This window comes from Vigna unguiculata, chromosome 2 (assembly GCF_037176805.1).
Source record: "Vigna unguiculata cultivar grain cowpea cultivar isolate G323 ecotype 2 chromosome 2, ASM3717680v1, whole genome shotgun sequence".
Lineage (NCBI taxonomy): Eukaryota > Viridiplantae > Streptophyta > Magnoliopsida > Fabales > Fabaceae > Vigna > Vigna unguiculata.
The window spans coordinates 15,825,265-15,847,802 of NC_140793.1; the positions used below are offsets into that span (position 1 = coordinate 15,825,265).

The following is a 22,538-nucleotide window of genomic DNA, read 5'->3' on the forward strand; positions in this document are numbered from 1 at the left end:
CTTTTAGGTCCTAAATACTAAAAAATAGTTATCTTAATTTTCTTTGAAGCCCATTAGTATTTGTTTCATTCAATTTTGTCTCATTATTGCTAAAATGTTCAATGAAGTAGCAGTGTGATCACTGTTCATCCAATTAGCAGTAAAATCGTTAACAAACAGAAACATTGAAATTTTAATTTATGCATAATACAGTTTATATGAAATGCGTAGTGATGATTTAAAATGAGGCTCATTGTTGGCTTTTTAAAAGTCGAGTGATTTTTTTGAACTTTAAGAAGGTCACATTGTTGCGTTTTTAAAATTGAGGGACTTGATTGAATCTTTTATTAATAGAGAGACGAAATCGAGCATTTGCAGTTGTAAACACACGTATGAAGTTAATTGTGTGCTGGTTGTTATGTGACATGTACTGAGAGCTTTGTTGTGTGTGTATGTATGCTCGAAATACACACATATGTTCGTACTTTAACTTATGTGCTATTCTCTAAGATGTTATTTTGAAGCTATCATTCATCGAGCTCTATATATAGATTCCTTGGTTCATAACTGCTGCATAGTTTGGAAAGAGTTATTATAATGCTTGCTTATAAATAATTTCTTTTGTCATCTGATTATGTTTATTCTTTTTTCCAGACTATAAAAAGCATTCCTGGATGCATACATCCATTGGTTTCCAGAATTTTGCCGTATGTTGGACCAATTTTGAATAAAGTATGAGTATTCAAAGTTAACCAAGTGTCAATGGTTAGTGATTTTAGAATATTACCTGTTACTTACACACCTATGTTCTTGTAGCCCCAAGAGCAAACTGAAGGCTTGGTTGCTGGATCACTAGATCTGGTAACAATGTTACTGAAGGCAAGTATACTTAGAAACATGTCACCCTTGACCTTTGAGCACTTTATCTTTTGACTTTCTCATCTCAGTTCGTTGTAGCTATATACAGAATGCCCCTGCTGATGTAGTGAAAGCAATATATGATGTCTCTTTTAACGCTGTTATCAAAATAACCCTTCAAAGTGATGACCATAGTGAAATTCAGGTATATTTTAGATACACAGATCCTATTTTGTTATTTATATTTTAAACTATTTCTGATTGGAGCATAGAATTAAATATATGTATTCACTTGATATGAGCAGAATGCTACAGAGTGTTTATCTGCATTTATATCTGGGGGAAGACAAGAAATTCTTGCGTGGGGATCTGATTCTGGATCAATTATGAGAAGTTTACTTGATATAGCTTCAAGGTAGTTGGCTATTATTTTACATGTCTAAGTACATTCACTACCATTATTGCTTCAAGCTTCTTTCAATATTAGTTCAAACAATTTACAATTCATTTTGTTATTTCTTTAAGTTTTAGCTTTTAAACCTTCCTCTAGGATATGGAAAATGAGAAAACCAGCATGGGAAATGGATAACTTCTAACAGTAACTGTTGTTTCTATATTTTCTGCAAAATCAACCTGTTTATACATAGATTTATACAAAACCTCGAGTTTATTGTATTGTTACATACTATTAGATATTCCCAGTTTAGTTTATTATTTTCTGTTATTAAAAGTGGTAGATGGAACAGGCTTAGGTCCATCTTTTTGCCTTACACAAAGCACACATTAGAATGCTCAAGAAATACTTATGCAATTATATAACATCATCAAAACTCAGCTCATAAATGATTTATCAAGTCATCTAGGAAAATTCAATAGACTAAACTTTCTAATTAGACTCATCTAGCTAGATCGTCTGCTGCATTTTGTCTACCGAGAACACTTATCATTTAAAATGGCTTTAAAAAGCTGATTTTAGTGCATAATTTCATTTAAAGCTCATTTTATCCCATTTGGACGAATCCCAGATTAAAGAATGGATTTAAAGACAATTATTCTTTAAGAAAGATAAGATTAAGCAATGTATGAGTGCATAAAAACGCACTCATCACCTTCTCTTTGTATCCGGTAAGTACATCAATAAAGTCCAACAATGTAGGTTGAATACACTGTGTTTAGTCCTCTCGTTTTTGCTAGTGATCATATCTCTTAAATCAGCAACATATAACAGAAATGTGCTATATCACAATAAATAGAACATACAAATCTTGGGTAATTCTCACCGTAAAAGTTTTATGGTATCAAGTTACGTTCCAAGTCTAAACTCTAAGATATTCTCTTTAATACATCTTGTTCATTTAAACTTCCAACCTCCTTTATAGTAACAGTCACAAACATTTTATTCTTTTGTTTTATTTTAGGTTTCCTGCTTATGTCACATGTGGATGTATCTGTTAATCTCTGTTTCCAATTTGTTGTCTGATTTCATTTATTTTGAACAGATTACTAAACCCGGAACTGGAAAGCTCCGGGTCTCTCTTTGTTGGGAGTTACATTCTTCAACTTATTTTGCATTTGCCATCACATATGGCAGTACATATACGAGACTTGGTTGCTGCACTTGTCAAACGTATGCAATCTGCTCAAAATGCCGTCCTGCGAAGCTCATTGCTAATTGTTTTTGCTAGACTGGTAATATAGCCAAATTTTCAGATTGATTTATAATGATTCTATTCTCAGTTTTTTGTTGGGAATGGTTAACAGTCAAATATCTCTTTTTTGTAAAGAATCTTTGGAGGTTGAAAACAGTTAATTGAATGATTCTAATGTCTGCTTTCCCTCTGTCCACATTGATAATTTACAAAATATTATTCAGGTACACATGAGCGTTCCTAATGTTGGAGATTTTATTGATTTGATGATCTCAATTCCTGCGGATGGACATGACAATTCGTTTGCTTATGTGATTTCAGAATGGACCAAGCTGCAGGGTGAGCATCCTTCTACTATTTTGTTGTTAGGATATTTTGCTGTGTGATCTATTTGGTATTTTCCATTTTTTGAAATTATGAGTTTGTCGCAATGTAGTTTGTCCATAGAACTGAAAGATGTGTGTGTAACTGCTCTTTGGTATGGAGTTATCCTCATGTATGGATAGCTGAAAGATTTTACGTCACTAAGTACTAAAAAATTCTAATACCTAACTATTATAGTAACTTCTCCCTTCAGTGCGTGTGATTAGTCTATCTATCCTTTTTTGCAAAACTCCTGTTTATGTCACTTTTACCTCTGTGAAACATGAGAATGATCAATAAGGTATGCTTAGATATGCATAAACAAGATCAATTTTCTTCGATGTGATATATGATTGCAGGTGATATACAGGGAGCATATCAAATAAAAGTAACTACAAGTGCCCTGGCCTTGTTGCTAACCAGCAGGCACAATGAATTGGGAAAAATACATGTCCAAGGCCATCTAATTAAGGTATTACTATTATATGATACTCTTCGTTCCCTTTTGTCGTCACCTGGGGGTTGGGATTACTTTTGCTGATTTCCCAAGCTTATTGCCTCGTGAAGTCTGGTGAGGGAGTGACCACAAGATCAAAAGCTAAGTCAGCTCCGAATCAATGGGTAATATTACCACTTCCCACCAAGGTAATTCTTTTTATTATGCATAGTTGTTTGAACATGTTATGTTGACGTCAAATTATATTAATAATTGACTGGAGAGAATACTGAACCAAAGTTGTATTGATCAATATCTGAACAAAAATTGTGATCATGCTACAACTGATCTATGTATAGTTCAAAGGATTATTACTGACAGATGTCAATTATAAATGTCTAATTTTTATAACTGTTCAATAGTTATAACTGGCTTTGAGAAATAATAAACAAAATATTGTTGCAAGGTTTAGTTCAGAGGTTGAATTTCAAGCTATGGCATAAGGGGTGTGTGAATTATTATGGATGAGGATTATTCTAAATGATCTTAAGGTGACATGTGAAGAACCTATTATCCTTTATGGTGATAATAAGTGAGCTATTAGCATTTCTCACAATCCAGTTCAGCATGATAAGACCAAACACATAGAGATAGATCGACACTTCATTAAAGAGAAATTGGATAGTGGCCTTATCACTACTTTCTACGTCCCATCTAGACTTCAGTTAGCAGATTTGTTTACAAAGGGTCTTTCCACCAATTTCATGATCTCACATGCGAGCTGGGATAGAACCATAGAAAACCAAATATGAAGGAATGAACCAAGAATCAAACCAGAAAATTAACCCTCAAAATTTAGAAAGCCATAATAAGATTCAATAGAAAATTAAATTGCATTTTTGAAATGTAAAGAGTAACGAAGAATGAACCCAATAGAAGAACGTAATGGGAAACTGAATTTAACTTGCCGAAGATTCTGAATAGTTGATTAAAACAGAACTACTATAAGAAAGTAAAGTGCAAGAAAGTCAACTAATTTGCTAAAGTCTGAAAACGGACTTAAAAGCTTACAAAGTAATTGTACAAAGTCGTATGTAGTGTATAATGATATTGAAGTTGTTCTTAGTGTGTGGGTTTGTGCGAAACTCAACCTCACAAAATTAGATATTTATGGATGATCTAATAGGAGCCCAATAATGGTGGCGTAATAGTCCCAAGTAACTTGACTAGGATAGGTTCTAAATGACTCTAATATCATTTGAACAAGTGAGTTTATGTTTAACTCAATCTCACAAAACTAGCTTATAAAGTGAATATTTCAACTCAATTATATATTTTTATACAACGTTATTCCTACTTGATGTGGTACAAGGCCCATGGAAGAAAGCTGTTAACATAGAAGACAACAAAGAAAAAGAAGAGTGCTGAAAATGTATGAGGCACAGTAAAGCACCACGTAAGATGGCATTCTGGACTTCCATTTCTATTTCCAAATTCTCCATAAAATCTCTCCCATTTTCCCTTTTCCCTTTTCCCATAAAACAGAAATATTCTTGTATTCCCTTTCTCCATCCTCTAACAAACTTCCACTACCACATTCCTATCTAGCCTCTAGTGTTTGTTGGTTTGGGCCTATGGGAGTACACCTTAAGGGATCTATCAAATTCCTTGCTAAAGTTGGGGTTTTGTTCACAAGAGCATTACTTGTTGCATATATCATACTCCCAACCGTAATGGATTATCCCTCAGAAATATTGGACAAAGAACTGCTTACTAATTTGATGATGGGGTCAACCTGCAAACAATCTTTTAAACCTTTCCCAATACGCACAAAGAGTCTCTGTATCAAGTCATCTACTGCCACAAATTTGTGTTCTTATGGAAGTGGCTTTTTGAGGCTGAAGAATAGTACAATCCTTTTCTCTCACGTAGAGCAAATGAAAATGCTTTGAGCTTTATGTGTTTTTCAGGCACACCTTGAGTTGTCATAGTAGTAGTGTACACTATATTGAACTCTTTTAAGTGCTTCTGCCTAGATTTATCTAAACAGACCATTATTCAATATTATTTGGTCAACTATCCCAAAGTTTATTCAACAACCTCACTTCCCATAACGCAGCCGGGTCAACTACCCCATTGCATTTTGTTAGGTAAAGTTACAGGAATGGTTTCATATTACATTTCTTTCACTTGTATCAACGATATTTTTTAAAGCTCAAAGTGCAGTTTCTACGATGAATTGCAACAATGTTACTGTGTTAACATCCTCATTAAAATTTGCAGTTATCTTTAAAATAAGACTATGAATAAGTTGAATGTTTTGATATTGTATCATAAGCTGAGTATGTTTTCTCTTTTTTGAATATCTTGCAGATAGTGGCTTTGTTGGCGGATGCATTAACTGAAATACAAGAACAAGTTTTGGAAGCTGATGTTGTGGTATTTAATGCATATTGTTATGTACGCCAATTGTATACTATTTAGTAAAGTTGCTACCTAATATATAAACTGTGTTCAGGATAGTGACTGGGAAGAAGTTGAAGCAGATGGCATTGAAAATGATAGAGATTTTCTTTATTCGGTGTCTTCACCTTTGGGAAAAGCCACTGATGAACATCTTCAAGCAATGGCTAAAGTATTTAATGAGGTTTGGTTGAGTTACAGTTGTTCTAACCTATCTTAATTTCGGTACCATGCAATTATATCATAGTTTTATACTGAAATTTAATTTATTATTTTATTTTGCTAAACTTGTTTCAAAATTAAAAGGATCGAGATGATCAGTATGACGATAACCTTTTTAGTGTTGCCGATCCCCTCAATCAGGTCTGTGATCTGGAGTCTGTTTTCTTTATTAATGTAATGCTCTAACTTGCATGTGTTTGTTAACAATTTACAATTATGGTTGCAAGTGACAGATAAATCTGGCAAATTACCTTGTTGATTTCTTTGTTAGCTTTTCGCAATCTGACAGACAGCTCTTAGATCACATTTGCCAGGTTATCAGAGTAATATTTTTCATTTAGTTCACGTTATAGTATCGACGATTGTTGCTTAACTTCTGCTATTTACCATGGCTTGCACTGCAGAGTTTGACTCAGTCTCAACGAAATGCCATTCAAATGGTACTGAAGAGATGACAATTTAGTGTGTAATCATCGAGTGCTGTCTCAAGGATGGGTTGATAATACTATTAAGAATCCAACAAAGATATGGTTGGAAACCAATATTTTTCCAATATTCAGGTTGGGGAGGTCTGCAATTCTGAAAGGTGTTTATGTCTATTGAGTTTTTTATTGGATGTGTTATTGTATGTATTGGCGATGTTTTGTTTTTAGTTGGTTTCTGCCCATCTATAATTGACCAAATATTTTTTGTATACCAATTGTATTTTGATTATTCAAGAAAAGGAAGAAATCTCAGTTGGTAGCATAATGGTGCATAAAAATTTCAATTGTATTGGTTCTGCTTGTCACTATTCCCCGTTAGAAAACTGTTTATATTTCATGTTGGAATGTTAGAGTCTATAGTTAAGCATTGGTTGCAGTAATGATTTCTCTCTTTCCCTCCCATTGTAATGATCCCTTTCTTTTCTGGAGAATCAATACTCAAGAAGCATATAACTGTTGTTCCTTTGGGTTTGAGTGAATTTTCTCAAATGGGTATATCTGTTACCTATAAAGAAGAACACTGCTCGATTAAAAATGAACTGAACAATCGTTACCACAAATTATTAAATATTATCATTTCTAAAGTTTAAATGCGATCATAATGGATCATTTTACTTTTAGAATTTTTTTATTAATGTTGCTGTTATTTAATAATAGATCATATCACTTAGCATTGTAACTAACGTTGCTGTCATTTAATAAGTCCTATGTTATGTTTTGGTTGAGAGGTTGTATTTTAAAATGCCCGTTAGAGATAAAACGCAAGTGATTTTAGGCTTACAGAAGCGCTTTACACTAACCTGTTTGTGCAATGTCGTGCCTTCGTTAAATAAATCACTCAAAGTTCAAAAAAGAATCAACCATTGATAATTCAGGCTGCTGGTCGGAGGAATTGTTATGGCCTTAGTTGAGGTACTCTGGACCAAGTTCAGATTGCTCATTAGTCTTATTTTGACTTGTACGATCAAAACCATTTTTGGGTTAACTGGGCTCTCATTCACTACTAATTCATAATCCATCATTTATGGTATAAGATGACTTATCAATATTGTTGGTATTCATGTACAATATTGTTGGTATTCATGTAGAAACGAATTTTGGTAATCTTAGGATAATTACGTTACCAATTAAAATTAGGAGCTAAAAGATCGGTAATAATAGTTCTTATGAGTTCTATAATAAAATTTTCTATAAATATTAGTGTAACTTAAGATCATGTAAACTTCAATTTTTTTGACGTCATCTCATTATAATTTTAAACTAGCACAGCGTTATACAGAGTGTAATATGAAGTCATATAAGAGTGATCAATGTTGATTTATGAAGATGAATATCTTGGTTTAAAGAAAGTTTTTTATGATAATGGTTTATGAAAAAAAAAAAAGTGTCACTGGGGTGGTCGCTTGTTGAGCGTGAACTTATGACAGCGATGTTATGCCATCAATCTAGTGTTGGCTTGAAAGTTGTCATTCGTAAATGGAAGTTGTATTTTCATACTTAAATGTGACTTATATACTTCATTGATTTTAGTGAAACATGTTTTCTGTTTGGCTTTATCTAGTTTTGTAATGTGTATATATTCCTTTAGCTTGGCCATGGAAGTCATGAAGATAGCTTGAAAATAAACATTATATTGAACACTTGTGAAAATTCTTTTCAAGTAATGTGAATGAAATTTCTAAGTTTTTAGAGTAATAAAAAGGTTAAATGGTAAGTGAAAGACTATAGTAGTGCAAAAACTTCTTTATCACCTTGGAGACGGTTGAATGTATTGCAAAACGATTTTCTCAGTGTAATAATCGTTTAGCATTCTTGATAATTGTTTTAATATTCTTTTATTGAGATAATTGATTAGCTCTAAAATAATTGATTATCCCATTTAAACTCAATTTTCAAAATCTTTCTAGAATAATCAATTATCATAAGTAAAAATCGATTATTTTGAATGTTATATGGAATGAATTATTTTTTTAAATAGGTCAAAACATGATTTTTCTCTACACACTGAGTAGAACACCGAATTTCAATTATAGAAAGAGTTCAATTTGAAATTGCTCTATTTAAGCATTGGCTTAACCTAATTTTTGAACCCAATTTAAGTTCACTTAAGTTAAGCCCAAGTAAAGTAAAGTTAACTCAGGATAGAGCAAGCTAAAATGGCCTAAACCCATGTATAGTAGACCTAATAGCTAATTCTATTAGGTCGATCTTACTGGATTTAATCTAATTGACAATGCCTTTTAAAAAATTACCTTTAAACCTTTATTGCATACCTAGCTAATAATTTTGAGTAGATTTCAATTAATAAGACATATTTGATGATAACTGATTATGTGTGCATATTTCTCATGTGACAAGACTCTTTCCTTTGTTTTTGTTACCATTATTAACTCCATACGATACAAAGCATTAAGACTAATGCTTTAAGTAGTTTTGCTAAGTCTAGATGATACAAAGCATCATTTTCAACTAACATGTTTAGTCTTGCAAATAAAAGACATCAAACTAAAAAACTATTGTTTATCAAATGATAACAAAGAACTAAACGAATGTTGTTATTTATCGCCTGACGCTTATATAAGAAATGTCTTATAATGGAATTGAGTTATGTTTGGTTGCTCAAATAATTAAATGTGCCTATCTCTCATGTGGCAAGAATCCTTCCTTTGTTGTTGTCACCATAGTTAAGTCCATACGATACAAAGCATTAAGACTAAAGGTGCTTAAAACTGATGGAGGTGGACAACACCCCTTAAAAGAATTTAGTGATTTCTGTGAAGCTATTGGAATTGAGCACGAGATCACACCCCAAATACAACTCAACACAATGGTGTAGTTGAGAGAAGGAACAAAACAGTATTGAACAATGGTCTACCAAATTATCTATGAGGAGAGACTGCACTAACAACCTCATATGTGTTGAATAGGTTTCTTACAAAGAGACTTGAAGGTATAACACTTGAGGAGGCTTGGAGCAAGTCAAAGTCAAATGTTGCACACCTAAGAGTCTCTATCTCTCTTTGTTTCAAACATGTTCCTAAAAAGCAATGAAGAATGCTTAACGACAAAGGAGTTCAATTGGTTTCCAACAGAGGGATACAAATTACTAGATCCAAAAACCAATCAAGTGCATGTCAACATGATGTTGTAACTGATGAAACTTGTGGCTGAACGTGGAAAGACAACAATCAAGAGACACCTCAGTCAATAATTATGATGGAAGAGAAGTGTGTTGCTAGTGATATAATATCTGTAAAATAAGATGTTCATATGAAGAGATCATCATGAACAGTTCAGAGACCATCAAGGTTTAATGATTATGAACTGTTGCATGATGCATATATCATAGTAGAAGGTAATCTTCTCCATTTTGCATTAATTGCTTAAGCTGAGCTTGCTAATTTTGATGAAGCTACAACTGATGAAAATTGGTAGAGAGCAATGAAGGAACAGATAGCCTCCATAGAGAAGAATCAAACTTGGGATTTGGTTTATCCTCCTTATGGCAAGAGACCTATTACTCTAAAATAGGCTTACAAGGTGAAAGTAAATCCAAAAGGTGAGGTAGTGAGATACAAGGCCAAAGTTGTAGCCAAGGGGTTTCTATAAAAAGACAAGATTGATTTTGGAGAGGTGTTTGTGTGATGCCCCGACTACTATATTAAATAATTATTATTTGATAAAAAGATATGGAATTAATTTTTTTTTACCATAAGATTTTCCTTGAGAGAACATTAATAATAACATAACTTCGTATTCATATATATATATATATATATATATATATATATATATATATATATATATATATATAGTTTACATCTCTGTAATTGTTCATGAAATATTATAAAAATATATATTTGTATATTATTAAGAGTCCTACATCAGAATAGAAGATTATCTATATTTTTAATATCTCCTAAAAATATTAATAGAAATTATCCATGAGTCAATCTTCAGAAGATCCACCAATAATATCCCGAACAACTCTCATTTAGCAGGTTCCTCTTCTGCTCTTGCAACAGGTACATATGAAAGAAAAATATGAAAGGAGTGAGGTCTTTATAAGCCTTAAATATCAATCTTAATAAACTCAACAAACAATACAGACACTAGGGACCTAGATTTGGACCTACAACCACAAAACTTGATCTTGTTTTACCATACATATGGATCCATATTCCACTTCTGACGATCCATTATGAACATCAGAAGTTACTTTGTGAAGTGATTAGGTAGCTGAGTATTTCTCATAAAATATTGGTACCATCATAATTATTTCTTTCTCGGGAATATTAGCCATTTATAGGCCCATAAAGAGATATATACTCACTACCTAACCTTGGCGATGCCGAGCAGGTATCGAATAGTCCCAAGTTTGGCCTATGAATATCCTAGTCCAGTGCGTTATTCTGAACTATCTAAATATTCACCTACTTGGTAAAACTTCCTTAGACCCTACCATGGTCCCTACCTTTCATCCCGCAGTGTACCAAACTGTGACTTCCCAATTACAAACACTTTGACACTGGTTTAATCTCAACTTATTGAAACCAGACTTAATTGACATACTCTTGAATATTTTCAAAGGTCATAAAATGTGATGACTATAAACTATACATAAAGAATATAAAATAAAATAAAATGTACATGTAATTTTCTTCTATCCAAGCTCACTGAATAAACTAATACTTATTTTACTTTACATTTATTTATTTATTAATTATAAAAGAATGATAAAATAAGAATCAAAGCGAGAACTTTAAATAAATAACAAGATAAAGATTAAAATGTTATAAATAAATATAATAATAAAAATATAAATTAATCAGAACTAGTGCATAACTGGAGATATATTAAATGAAATAAATAAAAAGGATTAGTTCATAACTAGAGATAAATTAAATAAAATAAATAAAGAGGATCAGTGCATAACTAAAGATAAATAAAATAAATAAAGTAAGCAAGACCAGTGCATAACTGGAGATTAAATAAACTAAATAAATAGGACCAGTGCACAACTAGAGATAAATAAAATAAATAAACAGGACCAATGCATAACTGGAGATAAATTAAATAAATTAAATAAAATAAATAAACAGGACTAATGCATAACTGGACATAAATAAAATAAATAAACAAGACCAGTGCAGAACTGGAGATTAAATAAAATAAATAAATAGGACTAGTGCATAATTGAAGATAAATAAAATAAAATAAATAAATAGGATCAGTACACAACTGAAGATAAATTAAATAAATATAAGATGATAGTAAATGAAAATAAGTTAAATGGAAGTAAATAAAATAATATATGATTAAAAATAAATAAGAGATTAATATAACACCCATGAGTTTATCAAGATTAATATAAAAAGAGCTTACCCTCACTCCCCCTTACCTTATTGATCGAAAGGCATACTAATAATAATTGAAGAGGACTAAGATCTCTTTGAATCTTTACTCTAAACTTTCTTTCCCTATTTTCTCTTTCCCTCTCTTCTTTCTTTTTCTCTTTCTCTCTCTCTCTCTCCTTTCTTTCTCTTTCTCCTTCTTTCTCCTTTCTTTCTCTCTCTCTCTCCTTTCTTTCTTTCTTTCCTTTCTTTCTTTCCTTTCTTTCACTTTCACGTAACTTCTTATTCCTGACTTGATTTCATCTCCAAATATATGTATTTATAAGCCACACATGTGCTTATCCTTTTGAAATCATCATCACTTTAATTAATGAAGAGATAATGTTTATCTCTTCTTATCTCATTTTTTTTACACACACCTATTTAATAATATTTAAATTAATAATTTTTTTACCTAATATTTTTTTAATATATATATACATACATATTTTATTAGTTTTTTTTTCTTCTTATGGTTATTCTTAATAAGTAAAAACTACATCATGATAAAATATATTTTTAATGTTTAAACTACATCATAATAAAATACGAAACATTAGTAAAAATAGAAAATTTCATAAGTGTTTTAAATAATACAACTTATTAAAAATAGGGATGTTACAGTTTGCACTTGTTGCAAGCTTAGAGGTTGTGCGTGTAGTTGTCTCACTAGTTGTACATTCAAATTGGTCTATGCACCAACTAGATGTAAAATTAGCCTTCCTCAATGGTGTTAGTTTTGAAATGGTTGAAAAGCCAAGAAGGAGGGGGGTTGAATTGGCTAGTTAAAAATTTAGGCTATCTTTGCAAGCTAAAAACCACCTTTAATTGAATCAAATAGATCATCAAGTTAGGATGCAAACAGTACTGAACTGTACACTTTTAATCAATCAAAAACAGAGTTAATCGATTGATTTTACTAAACAAATTCTGTTATGGTATAATCAACCGATTGAAACAAGAAAACAGTCGACTGAAATACTGGGAAAATTGCAGAAATGTGAATTTGAATTTTAAACCATGAACAATGCACAAGAATGATCAAGATAGGTTCCAAATGATTATGTAAACTTGCTCAATGTTGCAAATGCTATGAAAACATGCAAGAACATGAAAAAGATGATTAAAACACAAGTTCTTTAAACTTTAAAATGAAAAAGCAAGAGAGAAAGGTTAGAGAAGAGAGGACACCACGAGATTTTTATACTGGTTCACTCAAACCTGAGCTACATCCAGTTTGTCTAGGCAACCTGAGCTTGACTTTACACTATTTCAAAAGATTTACAAAGTATCCACCCTAACACTTCCAAAATATGCAAAAACACCACAAAAGACTCTTGAATCACACAAGAATCACACCAGCACAACAAGAACTGGAAAACCACCAGGCACACACACAAAGCTTGAGAAAGATCAAACCTCAGTGGTAGCACAACCCATCCTACCACAAACCACTTTCTCCAAGCTTCAAACCAAGCCAAAAGCTCCAAGAATTGATCCAAGATCAATCTTGATTAGCTGCAACACGTATGATCACGAAGGAGAGAGTTTCCACAAGTTTCCAGAACAAATTCGTGCTCTAAAATGATCAACTTACCTCTCTTTAGAAAATCACAGCTTTTATAGTCAAACTGTTACGAAATTCAACAGGTTGATTTTACTTGACTTAAGTGAAATCAGTCGATTAAAAACTAAATCAACTGATTGAATTTGCTGCAGTTTAAGACTACTACATCTAACCTTTTAACCTGTTAAAAAGTCATTCAACATATTAAAAGAGACATTTTAACCTGTTGAGAAACCGTTCAACAGATTAAAAACACAATAAAGACCAAACTACATCTAATTAATGCTATAAGGTCTACAACATGAATTACAAACTACAAATACACTTTCTTAATGATGTAACTACATGGAAAGCATATGTTCCAGCCTTGATCAACATGGTTATTATCAAATCTCCTTTCATTCATCAATGTAGGCTTCATTTCAATGGTAATGGCTTCAAGATAGTTCAAAAGAGCTTCATTCAAGCTTCATCAAATCTTCAAGAGGCAAACCACCTTGGCTTCTCATGTCAACAAATGGTTCAGTCGAGGAAGAAGTATATATGCAACAACCACTTGGATTTTTGTAAAAGGCTAGGAGGAGAAAGTGTACAGGCTCAAGAAGGCTTTATATTGTTTGAAGCAAGCTCCAAGGTGTAACGTCCTAGCCGGAAATTACTTATTAAATAAAAAACAAAATAAATATAATAAAATAACCTCATTTATTCTCAAAAACTTTCCCAAAACGTGGGAAAATTTAAACTTAAAAACATCGCTTCATTAATAAATAAAACTACAATGTTTAGTTATTACAAAACCAAACCATCCATAAAAGTGTTACAAAAGAAAAATCCATAATAAAACTTAGTAAACAATCTCATAGTGATCCCCACTCTGTCTCTATGCATCCGCATGCTCACCTGCATCAACATCTGCTCCCATGTAACAAGTTACATGATCATCACCAAACACACACAGATAGGGTGAGCTCATTTAAATAAACCAACCAAAATATGACAATAAATATAACATCTCAAAATTATAACGTTTGTTAGAATTCCCCTTTTTCTTAGCTCCTCAACTTTAAATACTTGCATTAGACGTCTATTATTTCTATACCCTTTAGGTGAGATCAATGATTGATCTTTGCTGCACGAGTGTCTACTCGCCCCTCCGACTACAGGCCACCACCTGTTAGTCAACATGTGGGAATAACTTTGCCACGACCTCTCACCGCAGCACCAAGTGAAGTTCCCAAAAACGAACATAAGTTCGTAGTTGTTCCTAGACTACAAAAACTCTATCAGATGCACTGAAGAGGGCAATCATCCGAAACCTCACCGTACGAGCCACGATCTCGCACACTCCACTAGACTTCCTAAACCACCAGGCTACAGCCTAGAGTGGCCACGTGTTACCCTAATACAAGATGCACTCGTAATTGGGCCCCCAGCCAAAGCATCGTATCATGAACATCACCTAAAGTTGTGTAGAAATCCTCCTCACGCACCAACACTGCACCAAAACCGCCTAGCGCGCCTCTCACGTCGCTAGGCGAAATGTAACATCCCTAAGGAATATTACTTAATTAAATAAATAATACGGAAAATGAATTTAAAACATCGCAATATTATTATTCCCAAAACGTGGGAAAATTTAAATTAATATTCAATGCGACAGAAAAACCAAATGAAATTAACCATAAGTTATTACAAGTTCCAATATTCCAAATGAAATGATAAAAACATAGTAAAAATATCCCTAGCTCTAATTCCAGCCAGTCCTCACTGTGTCGCCTGAACATCCTCAGCATCACATGTATCATCATCTGCTCTCGTGTAACGAATCACACGATCATCGCCAAACACAAACAGAAAGGGTGAGCTGATAAAATTAGAAAAATAATATATACAATAACACAAGATAAGTAATACACCCATCTTAATCATTCTAATTAGTTCTTGGCCAAGACCCTAAACCCCAAGGCCTTTCAGCCTTCAAATCCCACCAATGGTTAGCCTTGGACTCAGAAATATGATGCTCACACGAACCTGCCCGCTCATGGTCCTGCCTCTACGAACCTCCCCGCTCGTAGTCCTGCCTCTACGAACCTTCCTGCTCGTAGTGCTACTCTATGAACCTCTCCGCTCGTAGTGCTGCTCTACGAACCTGCCCGCCCATAGTCCAACACATGTGATCCACCAGCCACGTACCTCCCCGCACGCAGCATCTCTCAAGTGTGAGCACGGAACATACGAACCTATCTCGCTCGTATCCCTACATGAGAGTAACTGGATATGAACCTCCCCGCTGATATCATCACATGTTAACCACCATCCATGAACCTACCCGCTTATGGCACAACATCTCCTAGTGCAAGTATAGCATTATTGCGTAAAACAATACACAAACAAGCCATTGACAGCAGCGTTAATGCCTGGCGTAGCCTAACCGCTGCCAGGCAAAATCTGCCCAGACCGTCGGGTGGTAGACCCCTTGCTACCAGGCGCCAGCCTCTCGCAGACCCACTATTGTGAGGTCTATCGCATGGCGGATCACACCTTGCCGCTAGGCACCACGCAGTGCAGGGCTCCCCCTAGAGATCCTACCGCTTGTCGTAGCTTACTCATGCCGCCAGGTGCTATATCAGTAACGCACTATACTGGTTTTAGCAACCAAATTAGTTTGACTTGTAGTCTAAAACTCCTAAAATCCAAGCATTCACTCACTAATCAAAATCATTGATTTGCGCTCTGTAACCTCCATGCGATTCACGAGTCTCACCTTAATAAGTGTAATTCCCTTTCTCAATACTTATGATTTTACCCAATACTCTATTATTGCCCAATGTCTCTGCCAATCTTAGGGGATCAACCACCAATCCAGTACCTAACTTCGATCACATGCTACTGTACTACCGAATTAAGGTCAAACCACTTATTCACTATTTATCCCCTCAACGCTACACCCAATTTGGGGGTTACTTTACCTTTATAATCATGCGCATAGGAAAATCATCCAAATCAACATACAAAATTCAACCATTCAGATCAACCACCATATTGGCTCCTAACTATTTATCCCAATACCATTGTAAATTTAGCATTTAATATTACTTCTCCCTTATATATATTAGAATAACCACCATCCTCATTTCCTTGTTAACCCTTCTATATCCAAACTCTCATAACCCCTCCTCGTTATTGAAATCCATAATCATGGCCTTGAGATTCAATTCACTCGCACACCCCCTCACAGTCGCTACCCAAAATTCTCAACGGTGTTGTTTTCCCTGGCGGCCAATACGATTCTGTCAGGCGGCACACCAGTTCCTGGTTAAAAAACCTGGTTTTCTGCACCTACGAGGAGTTTAGTTCGCTTTAATTTGACGCACAATCCCATTAAACCAAACCACACCAATTCACATAGATTTTATAAGCACAACATAGTGCAATATCCTACCTTTTGCATCATATAATTACTGATTCAGAAACATTTATTCAGCCCTTTTTCCTTTCAAGGATCCCTCTCTACTCATGAACCAATGTTTATCCTCACATAATTCCCACACCCATTTATCATACAATTAAATCATAGAAATTTACATTATTAAGCATCGTACATGATGGATAGTAACCAATTCTAGAAGTCGCAATGACTCCTGCATCAAAACACACAAAAATAGCACAAAACACGTCGTACCGCCTAGCGATAGTTCATCGCCGCCAGGCGGTTCATCGCAGAACCCAAAAAATTGGGTCATTTCTTATGTGTTGCCTGGCGGCACCTTAATGCCCGATAGGCGGTTTTTGGGCAAAAACCCAGAATTTGCGAGAAACAATGTAATTGGGGATAGGATTCATGCAATAGGGTTCATACAAGTCACAATGCATAATACACGAATAAAACCATTATAAACAACTCCCCTTACTTGGATTCCTTGCTAAACTCGAATTGGTATGTATATCCTTCCACCAAAACCTTCCTAGCCTTTGCTTTCCACTCCAAACCACGTTCTTTCAACCTTACCACTCCTTTCAATCATTACCACTTCCCTGGAAAACCCTTGCCTAACCTTGACACGAAAATGCAACACTCTCTTTCTCCTCTAATTACCTTCTATCTCTCACTTACTACCTTAATTAAGTGTAATTAACACTAAAACAAAAATTGCTATTAAGTTTCATGTTAATGGCTAATCATGAACCATTATTTGGTTGTCTCCTATCCATTAGACTGCCCCTCTTGGCAACTAGGGTTTTTAGCCTCTTCAATCCCCTGCCAAAATAAAATTAAGCAAAAGAGAAAGTTCTAGTTTATTTCCTTACAAGATTTGAACCCACAACCCTTTAATCACAAAGCAAGTGCACAACTAATTCAACCAAATAATGTTTCGTGATAATTCCTATAATTCTAGGATTATATTATCACGTCTAGCATTCAAATATATCAACAAAATAATGCACAAATTAAAATAACACACAATTGGCATACATAGGATTTGAACCCAAGTCCTCTCACACAATCAAGTACTCTCAACCACTTGAACTAGTACTTTTCCACGTCATATCACTCCGCATTAAATGCCTTAAAGGCTCCTATTACCCGCATTTATTAAATAATTATTTACTTAACTATTTAATTTTCCCGGGTCTTACACTCCCCCTACCTTTAAAGATTTTCGTCCTCGAAAATAGGACTTACCAGGAAACAAGTGTGGGTAGGATTGCCTCATGCGATCCTCCATCTCCCAGGTCATCTCCTGAGTAGCCTCATCCCAAAGCACTTTTACAGTCCTGATCTCCTTCCCTCACAGCTTCTTCACTTGAGAGTCAAGAATCCGCACTGATCTGGTGTTCACCGTCAAGTCATCCCTAATCTGAATGTCGTCTGACTCTAATACATGAGATGGATTTGCTACGTATTTCCTCAACTGGGAAACATGAAACACATTGTGCAGATTCACCAAGTGCGGTGGCAGGGCGATCTCATAAGCTGCAGCATCAATCCTTCTCAATATTTGATAGGGCCCAATAAACCTCGGAGTTAACTTCCTTGATTTGATAGCCCTTCCAATACCCGCAGTCAGTGTAACTCTGAGGAACACATGATCCCCGACCTCAAACTCCAAAGGTTGCCTCCTCTTATCTGCATATGACTTCTGTCTACTTTGAGTAGCTCTCATTCGCTCCTGAATCGCCTTGACCTTCTCAGAAGTCTGCTGCAAAAATTCTGGACCTAATACCAGGGATTCACCATCCTGGTTCTATCATAGGGGTGTCCTGCATCATCGACACACAAGGCCTCATATGATGACATGCCTATACTGGAGTGGTAGCTGTTGTTGTACGTGAACTCTACGAATGGAAGCATCTCACTCCAACCTCTTATATGATCCAGCACGCAAGCTCATAGCATATATTCCAACGACTGGATCGTCCTCTCCGACTGCCCATTAGTGTGGGGATGATATGCAGAACTCATCCTCAACTCAGTCCCCAATGCTGCCTGTAAAGAGTGCCAAAAGCGAGATGTGAATCTCGGGTCTCTATCTGATACTATACTAGCTGGCACACCATGTAACCTAACCACTTCTCGAATATATAACTCGGCCAACTTATCCAAAGACCATTTTTGATTAATGGCGAGAAAATGGGCACACTTAGTCAACCTGTCCACTATTACCCAGATTGAATCATGCCCTCTAACAAACCTCAACAAGTGAGTCACGAAGTCCATGGCAATATTATCCCATTTCCACTGCAGGATGTCTAACGGCTCTAGTGTACCCCCTGGTCGCTAGTGTTCAATCTTGGCCTTCTGACATACCAAGCATGATGCCACGAAGTCGGCAACATCAGTTTTCATCCCATTCCACCAAAAGGATTGTTTCAGATCTTGGTACATCTTAGTCATACTTGAGTGTTTGCTAAGACGACTTTTGTGTTCCTCCTTTAGAATTTGCTTCCTCAATCTCCAGTTTCCCAGCACACAAACTCTATCTCTGAAACGCAATATACCATCTGATCCCATCCTGTAGTCCTTCCCTTTCTCAGTACCCAACCAACTCACAAATTGTTGCAGCTCAACATCATTCTTTTGTTGATCTCGGATAGTCTCTAAGATATCACTGGTCAATGTTAGAGCACTGCACTTGATAGAGTCTTCCCCCAATTGTATGCCTAGGTTCATATCCCTGAGCTTCTCGATCAATTATAGCTCCTTCACCATCATTGTTGATATATGCATCCTTTTCCGACTCAAGGCATCTACAACTACATTTGCTTTACCAAGATGGTAAAGCAACTCAAAATCATAGTCCTTGAGGTACTCCATCCATCATTGCTGTCTCATATTCAACTTCTTCTGATCAAACAAGTATTTCAGGCTTTTGTAGTCACTGAAAACCTGAAACTAGGAGCCATACAAGTAGTGTCTCCATGTCTTGAGAGCAAACACTACAGCAGCCAACTCTAAGTCATGGGTAGGGTAGTTCTTTTCATGCACCTTTAACTATCTAGATGCATAGGCTACTGGCCTCTTCTCCTGCATCAGTACACAACCCAAACCCTGATAAAATGCATCACAATATACCTCAAACTTCTTACTGGTATCTGGAATAGCTAGTACTGGAGTTGTTGTCAACCTCCTTTTCATCTCTTCAAAAAACTGTTCGCAGGAGAGGGGTTGGTTTTTTCTAGTGAGCCAAGTTAAAGGACTCACCATTTTAGAGAACCCCTCTACAAACCTACAGTAGTATCCTGCCAGCCCCAAGAAGCTTCTGACTTCAGCTACCGTCTGAGTTCTTTTCAACTTCAACACTGTCTCGATTTTGCTCGGGTCCACTACAATGCCTTGTGAAGAGATAACATGCCCCAGAAATTGTACCTCTTCTAACCAGAACTCACATTTAGACAGTTTGTCGTACAACTGGTGTTCTCTCAATACCTCCAGCACAATCCTCAGATGATCTGCGTGCTCCTCCTTATTCTGAGAATAGATGAGAATATCATTTATGAACACCACCACAAACTTATCCAGATAGGGGCGGAAGATTCAGTTCATATAATCCATGAAGACTGCAGGAGCATTAGTCACTCCAAATGGCATCACTACATACTCGTAATGCCCATATCTCGATCAAAATGCGGTCTTCTGGACATCCTCGGGTTTGACTAAGATCTGATGATATCCAAACCTTAAATCAATCTTAGAAAACACACCTCGGCAGTGGGTACTTGTTCTTAATCGTCAATTTATTCAACTACTGGTAATCTACACACAACCGATAACTCCCATCCTTCTTCTTCACTAGTAACACCGGAGCTCCCCACAGTGAGGCACTAGGTTTGATGAATTTCTTCTCTAGAAAATCCTCGATCTGCTTTTTCAACTCTGCTAGTTCTTCCGGTGCCATTTTGTACGGTGTTGTCGACATTGGACCTGCCCCAGGGATTAGATCAATTGAGAAATCTATATCCCTCCTAGGTGGTAACTCGGGTATCTCATCTGGGAATACATCGGCGATTCATCTACTACCAGTATTCTACTGATATGCTCTCTTGTGATATTCTTTTTCTCTTGAGCCACTATCACAAAACAAGTAGCTCCTCCCTTCACATCTTTCACTGCCTCTTGTGATGATACCAAGTCTATCCCTTTAGTTTCTAGAAATATAATTTTGCGCTGTCCATAATCAATCACCACATGGTTGATAGACAGCCAGTCCATTCCCAATATAACCTTTGGTCCCTCCAAAGGCAAGCAAATGAGGTTCCCCTTGAATCGTATACCCTCTACTTCCACCGAGCATCCAACACAGGCTGAATTTGTTGAAACTTTTCCAGATGCTAGTGTCGAGACTATCAACTCGCATCCCAGGTCACGAGTCGACAATCCCAATTTCTTCACACAGTCATGGGATATGAATGAGTGTGAACCTCTTGATTCAAATAACACTAACACACTGTTACCAAATAACAAACAATAGTCTAGGATGAGGTTACTTGATCGGGTTGCCTCAATGCTGGTCATGGCGAACACCCGGCCTGCTGCTCTTTGTCTATCTGATGAAGGTGGCTGAGATTTTGATCCAAGGGTTGTCTTCTTATTAGGACACTTGGTAGAAAAGCACCTCGGCTGATCACATGCATAGCACTTGCGAATGCTAACACTGCTCCCTCAACTACTAGCTGGTTTCGTGCAATCCCATCTCAGATGCTCTTCTGTGCAGTTATAGCATCTCAACTTCTGCGAGGATGATGCATGTCTACTGTAGGGCTTATTTTGATATCTGCCCTCTACACTGCTCTTCTACAGTCGGCTGACCCGACTGGGCCCCATCTCCAGCTCCTCCACGTTTTTGGCCTGCTCGACCAAAACGGGAAATTCCCTGACTCTCAAGGGTACTATAAAACGTCACAACTCATGCTTTAAGCCGCCCTCAAACTTCCTACAATGCCACTCATCAATGACGGTCTATGAGTAAAACCTCGATAGATATTCAAACCTCTCCACATATGCTTGCACCGACAAGTGTAAGACCCATGAAAATTAATTAACTAAATAATTAATTAATTAATAAATGCGGTTAGTAGGAGCCTTTATGGCATTAAATATTGTTTGATGTGACATGGAAAAGTACTAGCTTATGTGGTTGAGAGTAATTTATATGTATGAGAGGACTTGGGTTCGAGTCCTATGTATACCATTTTGTGTTGTTTGATTTTTATTAATTTTAACAATAAGCATAATCGTGTTGAGTGATAACATGATTGTAGAATTATGTAAATTTCACAAAAAGATAAATTGCTTGAGTGGTTGTGCCTTGATTTGATGATGAGCATTGTATGGGTTCAAACCTTGGTAACCCAAATTTGACTCTCTTTTTGCTAACTATTAGTTGTGGTTGAATGTGAAGAGGTAAAGAAAACCTAGCAAAAGGGCAGCCAATAGGGGCTGAAAAACCACCAAATGAAGGCTCTTGAATAGCAATTAACACCTCATTAAGGGTATTTTCGTTTTTTTGCACTTAAACCTCTATTAAAACACATATAAAAGACAAATTATAGGTGGAAAGAATGGTTTCTGCAATTGTTTTGTTTTGGCTTGAGAGGAGAACCAAAATTGGAGAGGGAGTGGTG

The 22,538-nt window shown here is 35.7% G+C and overlaps 2 protein-coding genes across 2 annotated transcripts in view; one reads left to right on the forward strand and one right to left on the reverse strand.

Annotated features, from left to right (window-relative positions):
* The window catches only part of LOC114173632 (ARM repeat superfamily protein), a 32,265-nt gene extending 25,521 nt beyond the window's left edge, over positions 1-6,744 (forward strand). The window contains exons 21-33 of the mRNA XM_028058123.2: positions 634-711; positions 796-858; positions 947-1,042; positions 1,143-1,252; positions 2,337-2,526; positions 2,711-2,825; positions 3,209-3,321; positions 3,417-3,494; positions 5,659-5,724; positions 5,804-5,932; positions 6,055-6,111; positions 6,204-6,284; positions 6,375-6,744. Of these exons, the coding sequence (XP_027913924.1) occupies positions 634-711; positions 796-858; positions 947-1,042; positions 1,143-1,252; positions 2,337-2,526; positions 2,711-2,825; positions 3,209-3,321; positions 3,417-3,494; positions 5,659-5,724; positions 5,804-5,932; positions 6,055-6,111; positions 6,204-6,284; positions 6,375-6,425 (1,227 nt within the window). The 3' untranslated portion in view covers positions 6,426-6,744. The remainder of the gene's footprint in view (positions 1-633; positions 712-795; positions 859-946; positions 1,043-1,142; positions 1,253-2,336; positions 2,527-2,710; positions 2,826-3,208; positions 3,322-3,416; positions 3,495-5,658; positions 5,725-5,803; positions 5,933-6,054; positions 6,112-6,203; positions 6,285-6,374) is intronic.
* A 14,124-nt stretch (positions 6,745-20,868) lies between these two features.
* On the reverse strand, positions 20,869-21,429 carry LOC114174482 (uncharacterized). Its single transcript, XM_028059322.1, has one exon. The coding sequence runs from the start codon at positions 21,427-21,429 to the stop codon at positions 20,869-20,871; it is 561 nt and encodes a 186-aa protein (XP_027915123.1).
* Positions 21,430-22,538: the final 1,109 nt, after the last annotated feature.

Bases quoted from the DNA above. Each gene is read 5' to 3' on its own strand.
- LOC114174482 (XM_028059322.1), bottom strand. From the start codon at position 21,429: ATGACCAGCATTGAGGCAACCCGATCAAGTAACCTCATCCTAGACTAT.